The sequence below is a fragment of the Myotis daubentonii genome, chromosome 1 (genome assembly GCF_963259705.1).
Source record: "Myotis daubentonii chromosome 1, mMyoDau2.1, whole genome shotgun sequence".
Taxonomy (NCBI): Eukaryota; Metazoa; Chordata; class Mammalia; order Chiroptera; family Vespertilionidae; genus Myotis; species Myotis daubentonii.
This window is the reverse complement of record NC_081840.1, coordinates 134,530,206-134,550,572: the sequence shown is the minus strand read 5'-3', so window position 1 is coordinate 134,550,572 and position 20,367 is coordinate 134,530,206. Positions and strand designations below refer to the sequence as shown.

Genomic DNA, 20,367 nt, shown 5'->3' with positions numbered 1-20,367 from the left:
AAAAAATAGTTGCATGTATTTATATGTACAGTCTAAGTAACTGAAAACATTTAAAAAGTAGCAAATTCATGCCCATATTTAAACAAACTTTCTTTAGAAAAGCAATAAAGATGCCAAAATTAAAAACCCTTCCCAAATAGCTTCTCAATTTCCCACTACAAAGAATACTTTATGCTAAGAGAGCAGTAAAGAACTGCATTTCATTCAGTGCAATTACTTTTGCACTATCTAACATGAGGGAGAAACAAGCTAGTCACAAATTGTTTTGAATTAATAAATGTGTGTTTTTATATATTGAGTGCAAATCTAACCGAGAGAAAATTCTAATATTTCAATTTCCATGCTGACCTATATTTTCATTTTGATGTCAAGGTCATAACACACACAGTGTTAAAATTATCAAAGCTTCCTTTCTAATTGACCTTTATAATATTTAGGAAAACACTGTGAATAATATCTAGCCTACAAACCCAAGGACGATTCAAGGTAAGAACTAGTATTTATAAAAGTGTGAGAAACTTACAAGAAGTCACTTCCTTAAAAATTTTACAGAAATGTTTTCTTTCAGGCTTTGCCATGTCATTCTTTTAATATTTACTAAAATGCAGATTAAAAACCTTTTGAAAAAAAATGATATCAACTTTCTGTTCTGTGTATTGAAAAAGCATAAATTTTAGCAATGGTTTAATTTTTCCTCCAAAACAATTATATATTCACATTTTCTATGAATTTTAGTTTTTAAAAAGTATACTTGACAATGACCATTTAGCCAAAACTTTCATTCACATGAATATTATTTTCATTATTTATGACCTTTCATTATTTTTAAAGATTATTTATGAGTACTATAATGACAATATATGGCCTGACTGCTATTTCCAATCTTGATATATCTGACTATTTTTTTAAAAAACTAGACCAGTCTTATCTATTTGTTATACATAATCTCTCTTATAAAAATAAATTTCCCTTTTAAATTTTCATATATACTAAAATAATACATGAATGGAATTTTAAAAGGTGACTACTTCTTCAAATAGTCCATTTCTCATTGGACACTAACTTTGCATGAATTCATTTTTAACTCTTTCTGTTTTATCTGTCATTTTTTTGCATGTATCTAAATAAGATATCTACAAAGCTAGTTCATGGCTTTTCAAGTTTTGATGTTGCCTTTGTCCTATGGGAATAAGGACATTAATCCTATATCATTCCTTTCTCCAACACATATTCTTCTCTCCCCTCATATACCCAAGAGTTGTTACAATTTTTGGTTAAATTCGTATTCAGTGTTAATATTATTATAACTATATAATTAGTGTCCTTGGTTTAACCACCTATATTTAGGTTTATTATATTTAAGTTCTTATAAAAGTATTTTTCTGTATTTGTTTCCTGTTTTTACTCACTTGACTGCATAACTGACATATGAACCCTAAGTATAATCAAATCTATGATGTAAATGCACACTTGTGTGTTTTCTTAAAGATATTGTTTCTGCAATTTGTGCCTCCTGACGCAATCTTGGTTGATTATCTTATGAACCTCCTGCATACCCATAGCTGTGGAAATTCACTTTGCCTTTCTAATTAATTTATGTAGGAAATAATTACATATTGAGCTCCAACTATGTGCCAGGGCTCATTATTTAAATAAATTTTTAATATGCCTGCTACGATGCAACTTAAATTTCTTTGAGAGGAAATAAAATAAATAAATAAATATATGTTGATATATATATATATATATATATATATATATATATATATATATTTGTGTGTGTGATAAGTATAAATGAAACAAGTTGATTATAAGAAAATGTACAAGAAAAGAAAGTTACAGAACAATGCTTGCATTAATATATATGTAAAAATCCTCAACAAAAAGTTATCACATAAGTTTTAGCAAAATATAGGCCGAATAATACATTCTAATCACATGGGGTTAATTTCAAGAATGCAAGGCTTGTTCATGATTTGAAAATCAGTTAATGTACTACCTATAGATAGATATTAGAGGAGAAATATCACATGATTTTCTTCACACATTCAGAAATAGCATTTGACAAAAGTTAATATATAATAATGATTAAATATTAGAAGTTTGGAAATAGGACAAACTTCTTCAACCTAATAAAAGCCACTACCTTAAAAATGAATAGCTAACATCACACTTAATGGAGAAAGACAGAATGCTACCCCCTAAAATCAGAAGCAAGGCAAAATGTATTTGATATTGTTCTAGATATCTAAGCCAGCAAGAAAAATAAAGGCTTGAAGCTTGGAAATAAAGAACAATACTATTTTTATAATATGTTTCATAATTTAAAGTCCTAAAGAATTTATGAAAATATAGCTATAAGAATTAATAATGTGAATTTTGCAAAGCCATAAGATTAAATTGTCAAAAATCAGTAGTAGTTTTACATCCTAGCAATGAACTTTTGTAAAACAAGGGAAAATAGCACAATACTACTAACAACAGCACTAAACAATAAAAATTTGGTAAAAACCATCAGGGAAAAGTAAAATGAAACCACAAAGAGATATTATTTCATATGCACTAGAGTTAAGATTAAAAATACAAATAAACTGAATACTGGTGAGAATGAGTAGCAACTGGCAAACATAAATTATTGATGGAATTATAAAATGAGACAATCATCTTTAAATATTATTTCATTATAGCTTATAAGCTGAAACATACATTTGCCTCAGGATCAAACAATTGCAGTCCCAGGTACTTACAAGGAGAAAACATCTACACTAATAAAAGAGAAACATGGTAATTGGCGTACGACCGCTACCCTTTTCATTGGCTAATCAGCGAGATATGCAAATTAACTGTCAGCCAAGATGGCGGCCGGCAGCCAGGCAGCTTGAAACTAACATGAGGCTTGGTTGCCTCAGTGACTGAGGAAACCAACGTTCCCCGCCTGCAGCTGCAGGCCTCTGAGCAGGCAGTTTAAGAAACATTGTAACAAATACCGCCAGACTTCAGCCAGCAGATTCACAACATTGTAAGCAAAGGCCAGAAACCTACTGTCAGCCGAGGCCTAAGAGCTGGAGCCAAGCCTCCAGGTAAAGCTGGCCCAGAATAAAAAAGAAAAAAAGAGAAAAAGGAGCAGTTGGGAACTTCAGTCACCCCCAGCCTGAAAACAGCCCTCAGCCCCTCACCCAGACTGGCCAGGCACCCCAGTGGGGACCCCCACCCTGATCCAGGACACCCTTCAGGGCAAACCAGCCGGCCCCACCCATGCACCAGGCCTCTATCCTATATAGTAAAAGGGTAATATGTCTCCCAGCACCGGGATCAGCGTGACAGGGGGCAGCGCCCAAACCCCCTCATTGCCCTGTGGCTCTGTGTGTGACAGGGGGCGGGGCCTCAAACCCCCACCCCCACAGGCCCTGCTCTGAGTGTGACGGGGTAGTGCCATAACCTCCCCATCGGCCCTGCCCTAAATGTGACAGGGTGTGGCGCCCCAACCCCCTGATCCACCCTCCTCTGTGTGTGACAGGGGGTGGTGCCCAACTCCCCTATCGGCCCTGCTCTGTGCATGACAGGGCAGAGCTCCCCAACCCTTGATGGGCCCTGCTCTGTGCGTGACAGGGGGCAGCGCCCCAACCCCCTGATGGCCCTGCTCTGTGTGTGACAGGGGGTGGTGCCTCAACCTGCCCATCGACCCTGCCTTGAGTGTGACAGGGAACGGTGCCCCAACCCCTCAATCAGCCCTACCCTGAGCGTGACTGAGGGTGGCATCGCAACCTCCTGATCCGCCCTGCTCTGTGCATGACAGGGGGCGGTGCCCCAACTCTCTAATCGGCCCTGCTCTGAGCCCGACCAGGGGCTGCACCTAAGGATTGGGCCTGCCCTCTGCCACCAGGAGCAGGCCTAAGCCAGCAGGGCGTTATCTCCCGAGGGGTCCCAGACTGCGAGAGGGCCGGGCTGAGGGACCTCCCCTCTCCCCCGAGTGCACAAATTTTTGTGCACCGGGCCTCCAGTCCTATATAATAAAAGCCTAATATGCTAAGTGTCCAGTTGTCCAATTGGCCATTCAAGCAATCAAAGAATAATATGCTAATGATATGCTAATGCTGCTCAACTGCTCACTATGATGTGCACTGACCACCAGGGGGCAGACACTCTGACCAGTAGGTTAGCTTACTGCTGGGGTCCGGCTGATTAAGACTGAGCAAGACAGGCCAGACACGCCCTGGAGCCCTGCTGCGGTCCCTCCCCATCTGGCCAACCTCCCACATCCCTCCCTGGCCCCAATCATGCACCGGTGGGTCCCTCAGCCTGGCCTGTACCTTCTCGCAATCTGGGACCCCTTGGGGGATGTCAGCAGAATGACTGGCCACTTTGACATGCACTGACCATGAGGGGGCAGATGCTCAGTGCAGGAGCTGTCCCCTGGTGGTCAGAGTGCTTCCACAGGGGAAGCACCGCTCAGCCAGAAGCCGGGCTCATGGGTGGCGAGCGAAGCAGTGGTGGCGGGAGCTTCTCCCACCTCCAAGGCAGTGCTAAGGATGTCCAACTGACAGCTTAGGCCTGCTCTGGAGTGAGCCTAAGCCGTCAGTTGGAAATCTTCCGAAGGCTTCTGGACTGTGAGAGGCCACAAGCTGGCTGAGGGACCCCTCAAGTGCACAAATTTCATGCACTGGGCCTCTAGTATTTCTATAAAGGGATGTGTACACAGCCCTGGCCATTGTGTCTCGGTGGTGAGAGTGCCCGCACACCAAAGAGTCATGGGTTCGATTCCAGGTCAAAGGCACATACCTCAGTTACAGGTTCAATTCCTGGCCCTGGTAGGGGTTCATGTTGGAGGCAACCAATTGATGTGTCTCAATCACATTGATGTTTCTCTCTCTCTCTCCCCCCTACCCCACTCCCTCTTTTCCACTCTCTCTAAAAATCAATAGAAAAAATATCCTCAGGCAAGGATTAACAACAAACAAACAAACAAACAAAAACAAGTGAAGGAAAAAAGATGTGTGCACAAATTTTCATAGCAGCTTAATTCATAATGTCAATAATTTGAAACAACCCATTTGCTCATCAACAGAATGAATGAACACTCTGTGATATTCTCATAAAATAAAATAATATCTCGTTGTGGTTTCAGTTTATTTTTCCCTGATGGTTTTTACTTGTGCTTATAGGTCATCTGTGTATATATATCCTGCTATAGAGTGCCTGCTTAAACATGTCACTAATTAAAAGAAACAAAATAGTGATACACTCAACAATATGGATAAATTTCAAAACACTTACACTGAGCACCATCAATAGGAAGCTCATTACAGGCAAGTCTAAATTATGGTGACAAACAGCAGGACATTCGTTGCCTCTGGTTGATGGGATATGATGAGATAGGGAGCAATATTACTGAGAACAAGAACAAGAAAAACTTTGGGAGTGATAAAAATGTTCAGTATTTTGATGTGTTTTGGATTACATTGGTGTATGCATTTGTTAAAATTCATTGTATTTTATACTGAAAAATCTGCACGTTCTGCTATATCTAAATTATAACTCATTTTTAAAATGGAAAAGAAGGGGTAAGATGAGATCAAACATAAGTCTTACTAGAGAGCCAGAGGAGAGAAACGATTGAATGCAGGAAAAGCAATATGCAATGTCATAATTGCTTAGAATGTTTCGGAATTTATGGAGCACCTCAATGCCCAGATTCAGAAAGTTCACTGAATTTCGAGCAAGATAAATGAAAAGAAGCCTACCCTAATTTACATGATTTAGAAGAATACCAGATGAAATGCACAGGGGGAGAAAGGACATTACTTACAAAGGAAAGGCACTTAGATTAAGAGCTGATTTCTTTTGTTGTTTTTAATATATTTTTATTGATTTCAGAGAGGAAGGGAGAGGGAGAGAGAGATAGAAACATCAATGATGAGAGAGAATCATTGATTGGCTGTCTCCTGCACGCACCACCCCGAGGACCAAGCCTGCAACTCGGGCATGTGCCCTTGACCAGAATCAAACCCAGAACCCTTCAGTGTGCAGGCCAACACTCTATCCACTGCGCCAAACCTGCCTGGGCAAGAGCTGATTTCTTGATCATAACAATCAATAGAAGGCAAGAGATGGTGGGAAATTATCTATCAAAAATATCTAACAGAAAATAATACCAAGCTAAACTTGTACATCTCCTGCAACTACCTTTCAAACATTACATTGAGCTTAAAGCATTCAATCTAATTAGAGATTATAGGTCATCATTAAAGAAACTTTTTATAGATATATCTCAGAAAGCAAGGAAATTTCAGAAAGATCAGAAATATAAGTAAAAACAGATTAGAAATAAAACTGAATCTAAAAATTGCAAGCCTTTTCCCTTCATTTAAAATCATTTGAGATAAAATATTTGAGATCATGTGCATTTGTCACAAAATTTTATAGCTTCAATTTTGGAATTATAAATGAATTTATAAATAATCAAATTCTTTTTATTTATCTTGCTCGATATTCTGATTAGATTATTTTATTTTGATTATTTATCCATATGTTTGTTAACGCAGACAATGTGCATTGAGAAGCCCAAATGTCAGTTAAAAAAATAGCACATGAAAATCCCAATTCTCCATATTCTTACCACAATATGAAAGAAATGGCCCATATCGAAAAAGTCCTAAATTGAAGGACATTTTCTTGGAAAAATGATATAGTTAAAAATTAAAGTATTTCAAATTGCATATCTCTCCACTAGTATATAAGTAGGGTACAGCCAATTGGCATTTCAAGTAAAGCTGAATTTTTCTAATATGTTAAGTTTATTGGGATATTAAATATATTTGGTTCCACACAATCATATTTTTTCCAAGAGAAATGTAATCTGTATTGTTTCACTTATACTAAACCATTTGAAATAGCTTTCTTGGTTTTTATTTAATCAGAATGTATTTTGGGGGTCTCAAACAGTAAAAATAATTTAATTTTAGCCTGATAACCAAGATAATGCAATAATGTAATTTCTAACTTTGTTTATAAATATTTCAGTTAGGATCAAGTTTATGGAAAACACAAACATAAATTATTTAAGAGATAAAAAATGTAATGTTTTGCTTTTTAGAGTTCCCAATGGAGGTAAACATAGACAATGAAATATTAACATAATACAGTTTATTGAGCAAAGAGTTGAGGCTTAGGAATAGCTAGTCAGATATCACAGAGCATCCTAGAATACTTTCACCGTCATACGCTTTGATGAATTTTGGTATCTCATTGGCTAATTTCCAAGCCTCCTTCAAGTCTTTGATCAATAAATCTCATGTTAATTTTTCATTTTTCGACTTAATCTGTATTATTTACAGAATCTGATTAGATTTGGAAGAAGTGAAGATCTGTTAACATTAGAAGTTACTTGTCTTCCCCAGCACTCAGTAATAATTTAAATATTACCTGCAGTAACCTAGAAAGAAGTACCTATTAAAGTCAAAGCCTTAGAAGTCAGTGATATCTACAAGTCTGATTTGCTGGTTATCTTCCTTAAACTACCATTACATCTACAGTATCTGTACTAATAAACGCCCTTGTACTATGCCCTCACGTCATCACCAGATGGCTGCCACAAGATGGCCGGCAGGAGAGGGCAGTTGGGAGCCATCAGGTTGGCAGGGGAGGGTAGTTGGGGGCGAATGGGACATCAGTGGAGGGAAGTTGGGGCCAAACGGGCCTGCAGGGGAGGGCAGTTGGGGGCAACAAGGCTGGCAGGGGAGGGCATTGGGGGTGACCAGGCCAGCAGGGGAGGGCATTGGGGGTGATTGGGCTGGCAGGGGAAGGCAGTTCGGGATGATTGGGCTGGCATGGAAGGGCAGTGGGGGGCTATCGGGCCATCAGGGGAGCAGTTTGGCATCAATCGGGCTGGCAGGGGAGCGGTTAAGGGCGATCAGGCTGGCAGGCAGAACCAGTTAGGGCAATCTGGCAGGCGAGCAGTTCAGAGCCAGGAGTGCCAGATTGTGAGGGGACCAGGCCTGCAGGGGAGGGCAATTAGACATCCCTCGAGGGGTCCCAGAGGAGAGGGTACAGGCCGGGCTGAGGGACAGACCCCACCGTGCATGAATTTCGTGCATCAGGCCTCTAGTATATACATAAAAGCCTAAGTGACCATTCGACCGTTCAACCATTCAACCGGTAGCTATGAAACACTGACCACCAGGTGGCAGATGTTCAATGCACAGGCATGGACACGTGGAACAGACTGATGAATCTCAGAGGGAAGGTCAGGGAGGGCAGGAAGAGATTAATCAAAGATCCAGGACCGCTCGCAGAGATGTTGGAGAGCAGGTTTTGGTCTGATCCCTGTAGGCCAGGCCCAGGGACCCCACCAGTGCACGAATCCATGCACCAGACCTCTAGTGTTTACATAAACAAACTCAGTAGTGAATCCCTAGATGACATAGTCTAAGGCAGTGGTTCTCAATCTCCCTAATGTCATGACCCTTTAATACAGTTCCTCATGTTGTGGTGACCCCCAACCATAAAATTATTTTCGTTGCTACTTCATAACTGTAATTTTGCTACTGTTATGAATCGTAATGTAAATATCTGATATGCAGGATGTATTTTCATTGTTACAAATTGAACATAATTAAAGCATAGTGATTAATCACAAAAACAATATGTAATTATATATGTGTTTGCCGATGGTCTTAGGCGACCCCTGTGAAAGGGTCGTCCAACCCCCAAAGGGGTTGCGACCCACAGGTTGAGAACCCCTGGTCTAAGGACTCTTCAACTATTTTATTTTTAAATCTGCCTTTTCTTCAAAGCCAGTAATCCTTGGTCAAAATGTTGCATCCTTTTATTTTCTCTTACATTCTAATCACTTTTTTACATGCCTTTCTTCTCCACAATTTTTTCAATTTCTAGGGGCTTTCGTTGTTAACATTAAACAAAATTATGGCTAAATATAGAAGACACAGGAGAAAAATACTCAGGACAAATGCACAATAAAATAATGGCTCACAGCATGTTTGTTGCTGTGATTCTTCTCTTAACCATAGCAATGCCCATGATCAGCAGCCTCTGTATTGCCACTGCATGAAATTTTCAAAACCTTTTTTGTATACCAGCTGTATTTGCAATAAACTTGAGAAATTTTCCCTTATAATATATTGTTTAAACAGTACTCTACTGATTTTGAGGTGACATAAATATATTTTCTAATATAAATATTAGCCCTAACTCCCCAAAATACAAAGAAGAGATATATGTATTCTCTGAATTTGAATATTAAAACCAAGAGGTGTTCTACTTGGAAAACATTATGAGGAGTATGTCTATATATAAAAATTAACGTATTTCCTCTCCCCACCCCTACCATACCCAACCAAGTCATCAACTTTTATGAATTTTAGTACTATTTCTTGTTCTTTATAAGTAATATTAGAGACCCAGTGCACAAATTTGTGCACCAGTGGGGTCCCTCGGCCTGGCCTGTGGGCATCCCCCAAAGGGTCCCGAATTTCAAGAGTGTGCCGGCCATCGAGGTGGGAAGGCTCCAGGGAATGTCTGGCCCATGTCCCCCAGTCCCAATCAGCCAGACCCCAGTAGCAAGCTAACCTACCAGTCAGAGCATTTGCCCCCTGGTGGTCAGTGCATGTTATAGCTACTGGTTGAACGGTTGAACAATCAAATGATTGAACAGTCGAACGGTTGAATGGTCACTTAGGCTTTTATATACATATAAAACAAAATCAGCAAGTTTACTAATTAGATATTTTGGGGTTTTGTGAGATCAATTCCTTTGAAGAGAAATAGGGGCATTTAGGGTCTAAACTCTTTCTTTGTGCAATGAATGAAATGTCACAAAAGAAAACCAGCAAGTAGATAATATGCTTTTAACAAATTTCAACTTGTAGTTTAATTTTATAATCCCTCCAATAGGAGTGGCAGAAAAAAGAAAACAATTGAAAACCAACTATCTGCCAAGTATTTTTAAAAACATATTATATATCTCAATTATGTTTTCAAATCACTTAGAAGTAAATTACAATAATCCCGTTTTTACAGATAAGAAAGGTAAGAATTAAGGAGGCTAAGTAGACCAGGTAACTGATTTCATAGGTAGTATACAGTGCAGAGATCCAAGTTCATGTCTTTAAACCTCAAACACATGCACTTTGCACCAAACTTTGTGTACAGGCATCACTAAATTACAGAGCCAAGTGCAATCAGCCTGATTTCCCTAACTCAGGACTCTGACTGATTTGCTATGCTGGCATTTTCATCAGTAGGTGGCAACCTTTTAAACTATTGCCAAATATTTCAGGGAAATGAGTGACCTTAGAAGGAGCTAATCCACTCAGCCCTCTTTGCCTTACATATATTTTTAAAGCAAAAGTTGATTACCATGTTATATCCCCAACTATTCTTCCTGCATAACTCATATTTAAAAATAACTGTGGGGACTCAAAATACAATATACACACACAAACACACACATACACAGGACTGATTCCCTGACCTCATTATACTAAGGGATTTTTAAAAATATCTGCCAATAAAATAGAGAATCTGATAGCGGCTGAATATTTAGAGAGGAATCTTGGTTGAATTTTCATATTGAAATTTTTAAACAATAATTTTTATCCATCAGCACTTGGTACTTAATAGAATTGCCAACAAAATAAGCTTTTAGAGGTGGAGGGGTTAGAGGGATGTGTGAAAAAGGTGAAGGAATTAAGCAAAAATAAAAAATAAAAAACAAAACCCTCCTATATACAGACAACAGTATGGTCATTACCAGAGGGAAAGGGAGGTGGGGGGAAGTAGGAGAGGAAAAAGGGGAGATAAGTGATGATTAAAGGAAACTTAACTTGGAGTGCTGAACAGACAACACAATGTTACAGATGATGTATTATAGAATTGTTCACCTGAAACCTATATAATTTTATTAACCAATGTCATTCCAATAAATTAAAATAAAGTTTTAAAAAGAGGCACTTTTTATGAATGTATTTTTTCCACTTACTAATGTTCATATTACCCAATATACTTAATAGTGGAAAAACATTGAAGTTTCTTTCCTAAAATTAATTGAATAAATAAATAAATAAATAAATAAACTCTTAAATATAACTCTGGGAAATTAATAATAATATAACTAATTTGCTAATAAAGACCTGGGTCTTATTTGGCTCATCAGAATCACTGATTTCAGACTAAGTTCAATCGCATCTTCATAAATATGTTTTGTCTCCTCTTGTCTTTTCAATTTTAAGCTATCCTTAACGGAGATGTTAGCTTAGCCTACACACCTGAATATAGATGAAAAGTCTGCATGAACTGGAGTGACTTTCAAAACTTTAATAAATGTGAACATAACCTAATTACCCTTCTCCAAACTGTGAAAGTTCCAAGTTAAGTGTTTTTGCAGTAATAAGAAATTAATATTTATTAAACATTTCAAAGATACACACATACATAAATAGTATTCATGATTTCTTAAAAATAGAGACATTATCAAAATGATAAAATTGAATGACTATAATGTAATATAAAATAATTATATGCTTGTGATCTCTGCAAGAAAAATAATTTTGTCAAAACAAATGGTAGAAAAACATGTTTTAATAAAAATGCGAATAATGGATACTTACTTTCAAATGGCTACACTGCCTAAGGAAAAATGATAAAGGTGCTCCAAAATATAGCATAATATAAAATGAGATGATTTTATTGAATAAATGCTTACATTATACCAGCCATGAAACTAGACAAATTACATAGGCAATTACCTCTTTTTATTCATAAGAACCCAAGAACCTAAGGGACAGGTGATGATCTATTTGCTTTAGAGATGAGGAAACTGAATATCAGAGTTGTGCAGCGCGTAGTTAGTAAGAAGGGAGTCTGAGACAAGTATCTAGTCCACTAGAACATGACACTTGTGCTTTCACATTTGGCCCTGGGTACATTTCTGTGCTTCTATTTAAATAAGAATACAACTGCAATTCTTAGGAATTCACAAAATTTACCCTGAAAAAATTGAACCCCATTGTCAGGGACAGACCTGAAAGTGCCCTAACATTCACTTCATCTCCTGTGCTGCCCAGTGGGTGGCCATTAGCCATGACTGGCTACTGAACAACTGAAATATGGCGAATCCAATCTGAATGTGCTGGTAGGTAAAATACCGTATTTTTCTGTGTATAATATGCTATTTTTTTTTCTAAAATCGTTAGACTGAAAATCAAGAGACATCTGATACTGGGAAGTCAGCCGAGGAGGGAGCCGCACAGGTGCATAGCTGCCCATACCTTGTCAAACAGGCTCCCTCTAATCATGAGCCTCATTGTTACTGACATCAGTTGATGCTGTAATTAGAGGTGGAGGTGGAGAATACACAGATGCAACAGGGACTGGAGCATTCTGAGCCCATAAAGATGTTAAAAAATAAATACAGGTAAACAATTGTCTTACTCTGCAAAATTCAAACTGAATTCAATCAGCTATGCAAAAGAGCATGAAAATAGAGCTGTAGAGAGACAATTTGGAACTCCTCCCACTGAGTGTATGATCAGACAGTGGAGAAAACAGGAAGAACAACTCCTTGAGAAGCCAAAAAAAAAAAAAAAAGAAGGCCTTAAGAGGAAAACCAGCAAAATGTTTAAAATATTGATTTCTTAATTTGGGGTTGGAAAAGTGGGGGGCGTCTCATACACAGAAAAATATGATATACACTGTACTTAAAGGCTTATGAAAACAGGAATGGAAAATATCTTATTCATATTTTATATTGTTTTTATGTTGAATAATAGTATTAGTGTGTTTAGTTAATAAAATATGTTAAAATTAATTTTACATTTTTAAACATAACTAGAAAATATAAAATACATATATGGCTTACATGTGTGACTCTCATTATACTTATGTTAGACCTCCATGATATCAGTGAACTCTGAACCAACTTTCATGAACATCACAGAAAGCAGTTAGGCATTTTATTTGTACAGGATATATATATATATATATATATATATATATATATATATATATATATACATACATACATATATAATGAAATCATTGATATTTTGAAATAGTTCACATTTCAAGTCTCAACAAAGTTAAGCTTCTCACTTTGACCAAGAGAAAGGCAAATAATGTTGGTTTTTGGAGGCAACTTAAAGGTATCTCAAATTGTTTATAAGAATGTAAACTCTATACATGTTTATTTTTATTTTTCATCTGCTGCATTTGAATGTAGGCATCACAGCTGAGATCGTTTTGAAAACATTAAATTATTTCATTTCAATTTTCAGAATTTTCCCAATAGCATAAAGACATGTGGTGATTTTTTTTTTGGGGGGGGGGGAGTGGGGCAAAGGCCTCTTTCTACTATAGCCATCCTACCAATTACCATAGCTTAGATTAATAAACACCGTATCAGCTCTTTGGGCCTTTATGTTTTTCTTCCTTCTTTTCTTTCCTTTCTCCCTTCCTTCTATTCTCCCGTTCTTCCTCTGTCCCTCCCCCCTTTCTTCTTTTTCCTTCCTTTTTTAAAAAATATATTTTTCTTGATTTCAGAGTGGAATGGAGAGGACATGTGCCCTTGACCACAATCGAACCAGGGACCTTTCTGTCCGCCAACCAACACTCTATCCACTGAGCCAAGCCTGCTAGGGCTTCCCTTCCTTTCTTGTTTGTTTTATAAAATGGTTTGTTAAAACAAACTAATATTCACCTTAGCTCCGGGTTTCTTTTGTAATATTTTATCTCAGATACTCAGCGCCATGAACTACCTGCTTCAGCCAAATCACTCCACATGGTTCACCTCCATGGTCTGCATTAAACCACCTCCGCTCTGTCTCACACCCTGTACTTGCCCACAGTGCTCTCCCTTCCACATTTATTATCTGGTCCACAGTGCTCACAGTTGGCCTCTCTGTCCTTGGAAAATGAAGGAGCTCTAAGTGTGGTTAGTTCCAAATTTCTAGGCATCCTGTAAAGAAGTCTCAGATTAGATGTCCTCAACTAGAGGCTTTCTTCATCTTCTCTACATCCTTGTAATGGTTTGTATACTTCTCTTGGCACTTAATTATTCTATCTTATATCAGCGTTATCTAAGGTATTTTCTTAATCCCCCTTGCCATTGAGTTAATATATATATATATGTTATATATATATATATGTATATATATGTTTTATATATATGTATATATATGTTATATATATACATATATAAATTATTTATTGTTGAAAGTATTATATATGTCTTCTTTTCCCCCCATTGACCTCTCTCCACCTGCTCCTGCTCCCAAGCACATTCCCTCACCCCTCCTACTGTCTGTGTCCACTGGTTATGCTTATATGCATGAATACAAGTCCTTTGGTTGACCTCTTACCCCACCCACCTTCCCCTGCCTTCCCTCTAAGGTTTGACAGTATGCTCCATGCTTCTATGTCTCTGAATCCTTTTTTGTTCATTATTTTATTGATTTCAGAGAGGAAGGGAGAGGGAGAGAGACATAGAAACATCAATGATCAGAGAGAATCATTGAGAGGCTGCCTTCTGCATGTACCCTACAGGGGATCAAGCCAGTAACCTAGGCATGTGCCCTGACTGGGAATTGAACTGTGACCTCCTGGTTCATAGATCAACACTCAATCACTGAGCCATGTGGGCCAGGCATTTAGTTATGAACAGAGATGCTTTTATTTCCCATTCATCAAAAATTTTAAAATAATACCTCAAATATCATAAGAATATACAAATAACTCTAGTATTATTAATATGTGCCCTTAATTTGATAATATATAGTTTGCACTACTTTGTAAATACTTTTTAATTTTCCTTTTGGAAATTTTAAAAAAATAACTTTATTCAAGATTTCACAGATTTAAGAATTTAATATTTCCAACAAGATTGAGTTATTCCTCTTGCACCCCACTTAGTAGTTGCTCATTAAAGTTTTAGGTGATTTAACATAAAACCTGACTTTCTCACTACTTAGATGCTATGAGAGTATTTTTATTACGTTAAAAATTACTATTAAGAAGACCAGACCTGTACAAAAGGTAGTATACTACCTATCATCCAAACAACCACACAGATTGGAATAAAAAGCAGTTTCCTCAAGGAAGTAGATTAGTCTGAGGTTTCTGAAATGCTTTTGCATTACGTTCTTATACTTAATTTTCAACATAATCTTGAAATGTTTGTCTGATCTCCTCTATGTTACTCCATATAGTGCTAAAAACATGGTAGGCAAAGAGCCTGTTGAACTAGTTAGCAACTGCAGAACATTTACCTCGGAACTTTCTCAACCAATTTAAAATACTCCCTTTGAAATGAATGGGTAAGTAAAGGTAGAAATAGCAATACTTCTTATTCCATCCACATCTTAAAAGCAAAAGCAAACACATTTATTCTTTTTAAAGCACTTTTGTTTTCATTAGTTATAAGAGAAATAATTTAGCTACCAAAGAAAGAGCACTTTTGTTTTTGATGCTAAACCCATGCTTTAAATATTAATATGTGATATTTATCAACTGACAAACTTTGCTCCTTTGTCATTTTAGCAATACTATTGCATTTATTTTTATCTCATACCTCTAGTATATTATATACATTCTTGCTATTTCCACTTCTTACAACACTGTCACTCTATGTTTTATATTAAATATCTACCAACTCAAAATTTTAATATAATTCCTTGGACAAATTACCAAAATATATTTTAGGTTAAAAGAGTATATGGGCATATTCATTATCTAAACTATTTAAGTATGTAAACTCAGACACTCAAATTAGAGCTGTTGGTCTAAAAAGAATAAAGTAAACAGCATAACCACAAAAATGTCTAACTAAAATTGAATAGCTCTGCCCTCGATGTTCATGTATTTTATTGAGTGAACTGATATTTTTTAAATCTTAAATTCAGTGTCAGACTGCAAGCAGAGGAGTCTTATTTTATTGGTCTAAGAAGATGCTGACTAAGTAGAGAACTCAGGAGCTGATAAATATACTGAAGCTTAGAGAAAAATAGGAAGATAATTTTATAAGAGGAGGCTTGAAAGGTATCTGCATTTTTAGAATACAAAGGATTTTTTTCATTATGGAAGCAGTAGATCACTACTTGTGTATGTCATTGCTTTTTATTTCCTTTTTCCTTCCCAGTTTCTACCCTGTGAAACCACCAAACAAACACAAGTTGAAGTGTACCTGTTGGAGGAGGAACCGCTAGTTGCTCTTTCATGGGATGATGGGAGAGCAGACAACTCTTCGTAAGCACAAGGTCATCCAGTGCAATGTCACCGCGGTGTCCTTCCCCTACTCTTCCTTCAAATTGGAGTTGGAAGTCCTCCTCGCCAGACAGTACTAGTTCCTTTCGCTGCCAGAAGTTGCCTTGTTCTACAGTGAGATTAAGTAGGAGCCTTGTTTTGTTTGAGACTGATACCTGGATCAAGGTGAGTGACCCAATGCCATTTCCATACATGTGATAATGAAAAATTATCTGTAACCAAGAGTAAGAAAGTTATATGTAATTAGTACAATTAATTCCATTTTATTTTCAATGATATTATATTGCCCTCTTTGTCATTAATTCCAGAAAGAAAACTAAATCTATATGTCCTGTTGTTCTGTGAATACTCTAACCCTGAGTAAAGTGAGGCCAGCCTAAAATCATATGTTGCCATATATGGAAGACAGTACAATAAGGATCAAATAGAAATTTAGTTTAAAAAAATGAGCAGAGTTTACTTTCTTTCTGTGATTTCTAAATGCAGGATTCATTGGTAAACTCTTAACATCACCATCAAAGGAATAAAATATGATTAAAAAGTGATGTGTTATACAAAAGGACTTTTCATGATTAAGAAATAGAAGGGACGGAACACAATCATTTTCAGTCTCATGAAACTTAAATCATTTCCCCCAAAAAGCAGAATCCTCTATTGCTTCTCCTACCACATTCTTGCACTTGAAACACATTTTCAGTTCTACAGGACCCTTGAGGCTCCACTATATATAGCAAAACCACCAGGACAGCAATTATCTACATTTTACTCAAAATGCTAGAAACGCGCTTAGAAGAGCAGTTTGGGAGTTTTTCCCTGAGTAAAAATTAATAAACACTTTAACATTTCAAAGGTAAATTTGACTAGCTTTTTAGTGATTGTTAACTTAGAAAGGGAGAATCAAAAAATCTGAAAGAATAGTACAGGTTAGGAACAATAATAATTCAGAGGGTTTTTAGGCTTTTTTCCTTGCCATTTGTATGAATGAGGGAAAACTAATGGGGCTTGATCTTCACACACAAAAAGGCATTATTGAAACAATAGCATACTCTAGAGAGAGAAAAATGGACGTGTTTAAAGGGTAAAGAATGTGATCAAACAATATATGCAATGCATACTTCAAAGAGCATGAAGAATACGTAAGCCACGTAAATGACTCTACTCAAATTGCCCAGCTGATGAAACTTTCGGATATTATGCTCCAATCCAAACACATTTCTTCTCATTGTTAAGCAATTAATGTTGGAAAATGTGAGATCTATGACCCCTGTGCCTTGTCCAGGGAGGACTGGTGAAACCAGGGTGGCATAACACCTTAGAGTAAGAAACAAAAGGGGCCCAGGCAGACTCTTGGGCAGCACCAACAGGCATGAGAGAAACAATCTGATGGGCACAGCACATGACTCTCTGGATCCTTTCTAGTCACAGACGCGGTCTGTTTTCTCATTTGTACAAGAAGCATGAAGTGTATGTGTTACAGCACGTAAATACTTCTCTATCTTCTTGAGACCATTTTCTGAATGAGGCCAGTAGGTTATCATGCAAAAAAACATTGAAACACCTCCATTTCTACGGAGAACACCTGATGACAACAGAACCTTATCACCAACCTGAGTGAATAAAAGTCTGCTAAGTACTGAATTCTAAAGAGGCATTTTCACTGAAAATTGTAGTCACTCAGAGGTTTGATCTCTTTCCTCATCAATCTCCATCACCACCACCCATTTCTCAAAAGGAAGAAAAACCTCCAATTTGAGTTTGTCTGCTTGAAGGTATTCCACAAGGTCAAGCGATAGACAGGATTTCTGTGAAAATTTGGGAGGTCATTCTGCTTATCTAATACATATATATTTTTTACATGAGAGACCCAATCACTTCCAGCTTGACCTTTCCTTACTTCTCTGTATTCAATCTATATTATAAATATTCATAAAGTAAGCCATTCATCATTAATTTTTGACATTTCTTCTAGGCATACTTCATTATTCTCACACAGATGTTTAAAACAGTAGGGACTACAGTTCTGGGACCAGGGAAAACAGAGATGGATGAAATCCTTGGTTATTACAGTATGAAAAGAAAAAAATCTTTTGAGCAGTTTTAGAGAAAGTGTCTAAGTAGAAAAGCTTAGAAGTCAACTGGAATTTTTTATGTATTTCATGTTTAATTTTTAATTGGCTTTCTAAGACTAGAACTTATTTATAATTTTCATATGTATATATATACACAGAGATTTTGAGATACTCAAACTATATAAAGACTGGTGTGTTTGGGCTTTATTTTTTGAGAAAGTTTCAAGTAATTTGGAAGATAACAAAAACAAACAAAATAGAATTGATTAAAAGTCAGGTTTTACTGCTAGGCTAATTAAAGTTTAATATAATTCTGAATGATATATTACATTCATTCTGGACATCTGAGTTATTTTTCTAAAACTCTGATCTGAACATTTCACTTTCTTGCAGAAAAAGCTCTGAAACCAGAGTGGCACAACTCCTATCCGATGTGCCTGAAGACATAAAAGAGAAGAGATCACTCTCTGAGAGTTTACGTATGAATCACCTTAAGCTCAGACAGGAACTCTCCTAAGACAAACTAAAGGTTTAACATGCTTTAAGGCAGTGACAGTGGTGGGATGTGAAGGTTAATCAGTATGAAGCAGAAGAACACGCATCTGTAACAGGAGCAGGTACAATTGGGAGCCTGTCAGCAATGATTTAATATGTCTCTTTCCCAGGGTTAGGACTCTCACTAATGTGGAGAAAGGTACATGAGAATAGTAGAATTTGAAGACAATAAAGAATTAAATCATGCCCCTGTTTCCCAGCCTGATTCTCTGATCAATTAGTGACTTTGTGGATGTAATCGGCTTTTCTTTTAGTGCTCAAACTTTGGGGAAACACCAGTCAGAATCATATGTTCAGATCTTATGAAGACTGAACTTTTCATTGTAAATATAAATAAAGACACAATGATTTATATATCAATCTCTCAAAAGCAAGATTCCTGTGAAGTCATCCCTGAGGGCTTAATTTATATTATATATAAAGCCAAGTTCAGTTCCTACTGTAGCTGACTCGATATTTTTGTGGAATAGAAATCATCAAGCAAAAAATAAATAAAGGAAAGTGAAAGATCCTGAAAATACATAGTTATTATATGAGGCTGTTTGGCCCTAAGAGCTACACAACCTTATTTATACTTTTAATACTCTATAAATGTTTTCTTCAAATTTCCACAGGATCATGGCAAAAACCATATTTTTCTTCCTACATATATAAATTATTCTACTTTTCTTTTTTGTTTGGGGGAGTCAAGTTCAGTCTCTTTTTTCATGAAGACATCTTCAAACATTTTATTGTACCTCCAGCTATCTCTAAACATATATATATATATTTGTTTAATTTTTTTCTGATGGAAAAATTCTCATAACACCAATAAGTACTAAACTTCCTGAGTGAAAACAACTGGCATTTTACTCCTTTTGAATTATCCATGGACAATAATCATGAAATTTCCCAATGGTTTCCAAAATTCCAATATTTATGGATTATACCCACAGAATAAAGTCTTCCTACAGTTCCAAGTATCCTTCCATCTCATCCTTACTTCACCATCTTTCTTCCTCACATATCCCAAGTGGAATAAATTGAAGCACATTTTTGGTCTTGTCCTAACCATTTCATTTTCCTGTTGAATCTATCAAAGTTGACCGTAATATTTCCGTCTTTACCATACCTTGCAGTCTTTGCTTCTTCGACTTATGACAGGGCTTGAAATTCTGGCTGCTCTCATGGGCTGCTGAGGGAACAAGCTCTTTATGAAGATGTAGTGACCAGACGAATTTCGCAAGGTGTGGTCCGCAGCTGGCTCTGTGCCTGCCGCAGGGATGCTGCTAGCTTTCAGATTCCAGTCAGAGTCATCATCCTGCTCCTGCTCCCAGGAACAGAGATCAAATTCAAAATCACAGCGCCCACGGGAGGGACCTGGAAAACGTTTCCCAAATTATGGTAGAAAGAAACAGGAAATTAGCTGACTTAAAGACATGCAATCCCAAATCACAGTGATCTTGCCATGTCACTGTAATAGCTAAAACTT

The 20,367-nt window shown here is 37.0% G+C and overlaps 1 protein-coding gene across 1 annotated transcript in view; it reads right to left on the bottom strand.

Moving 5' to 3' along the window:
- The window catches only part of MALRD1 (MAM and LDL receptor class A domain containing 1), a 629,377-nt gene that overhangs the window by 358,898 nt on the left and 250,112 nt on the right, over nt 1-20,367 (bottom strand). The window contains exons 26-27 of the mRNA XM_059660668.1: nt 20,008-20,255; nt 16,193-16,484 (exon numbers count right to left, since the gene is read on the bottom strand). Of these exons, the coding sequence (XP_059516651.1) occupies nt 16,193-16,484; nt 20,008-20,255 (540 nt within the window). The remainder of the gene's footprint in view (nt 1-16,192; nt 16,485-20,007; nt 20,256-20,367) is intronic.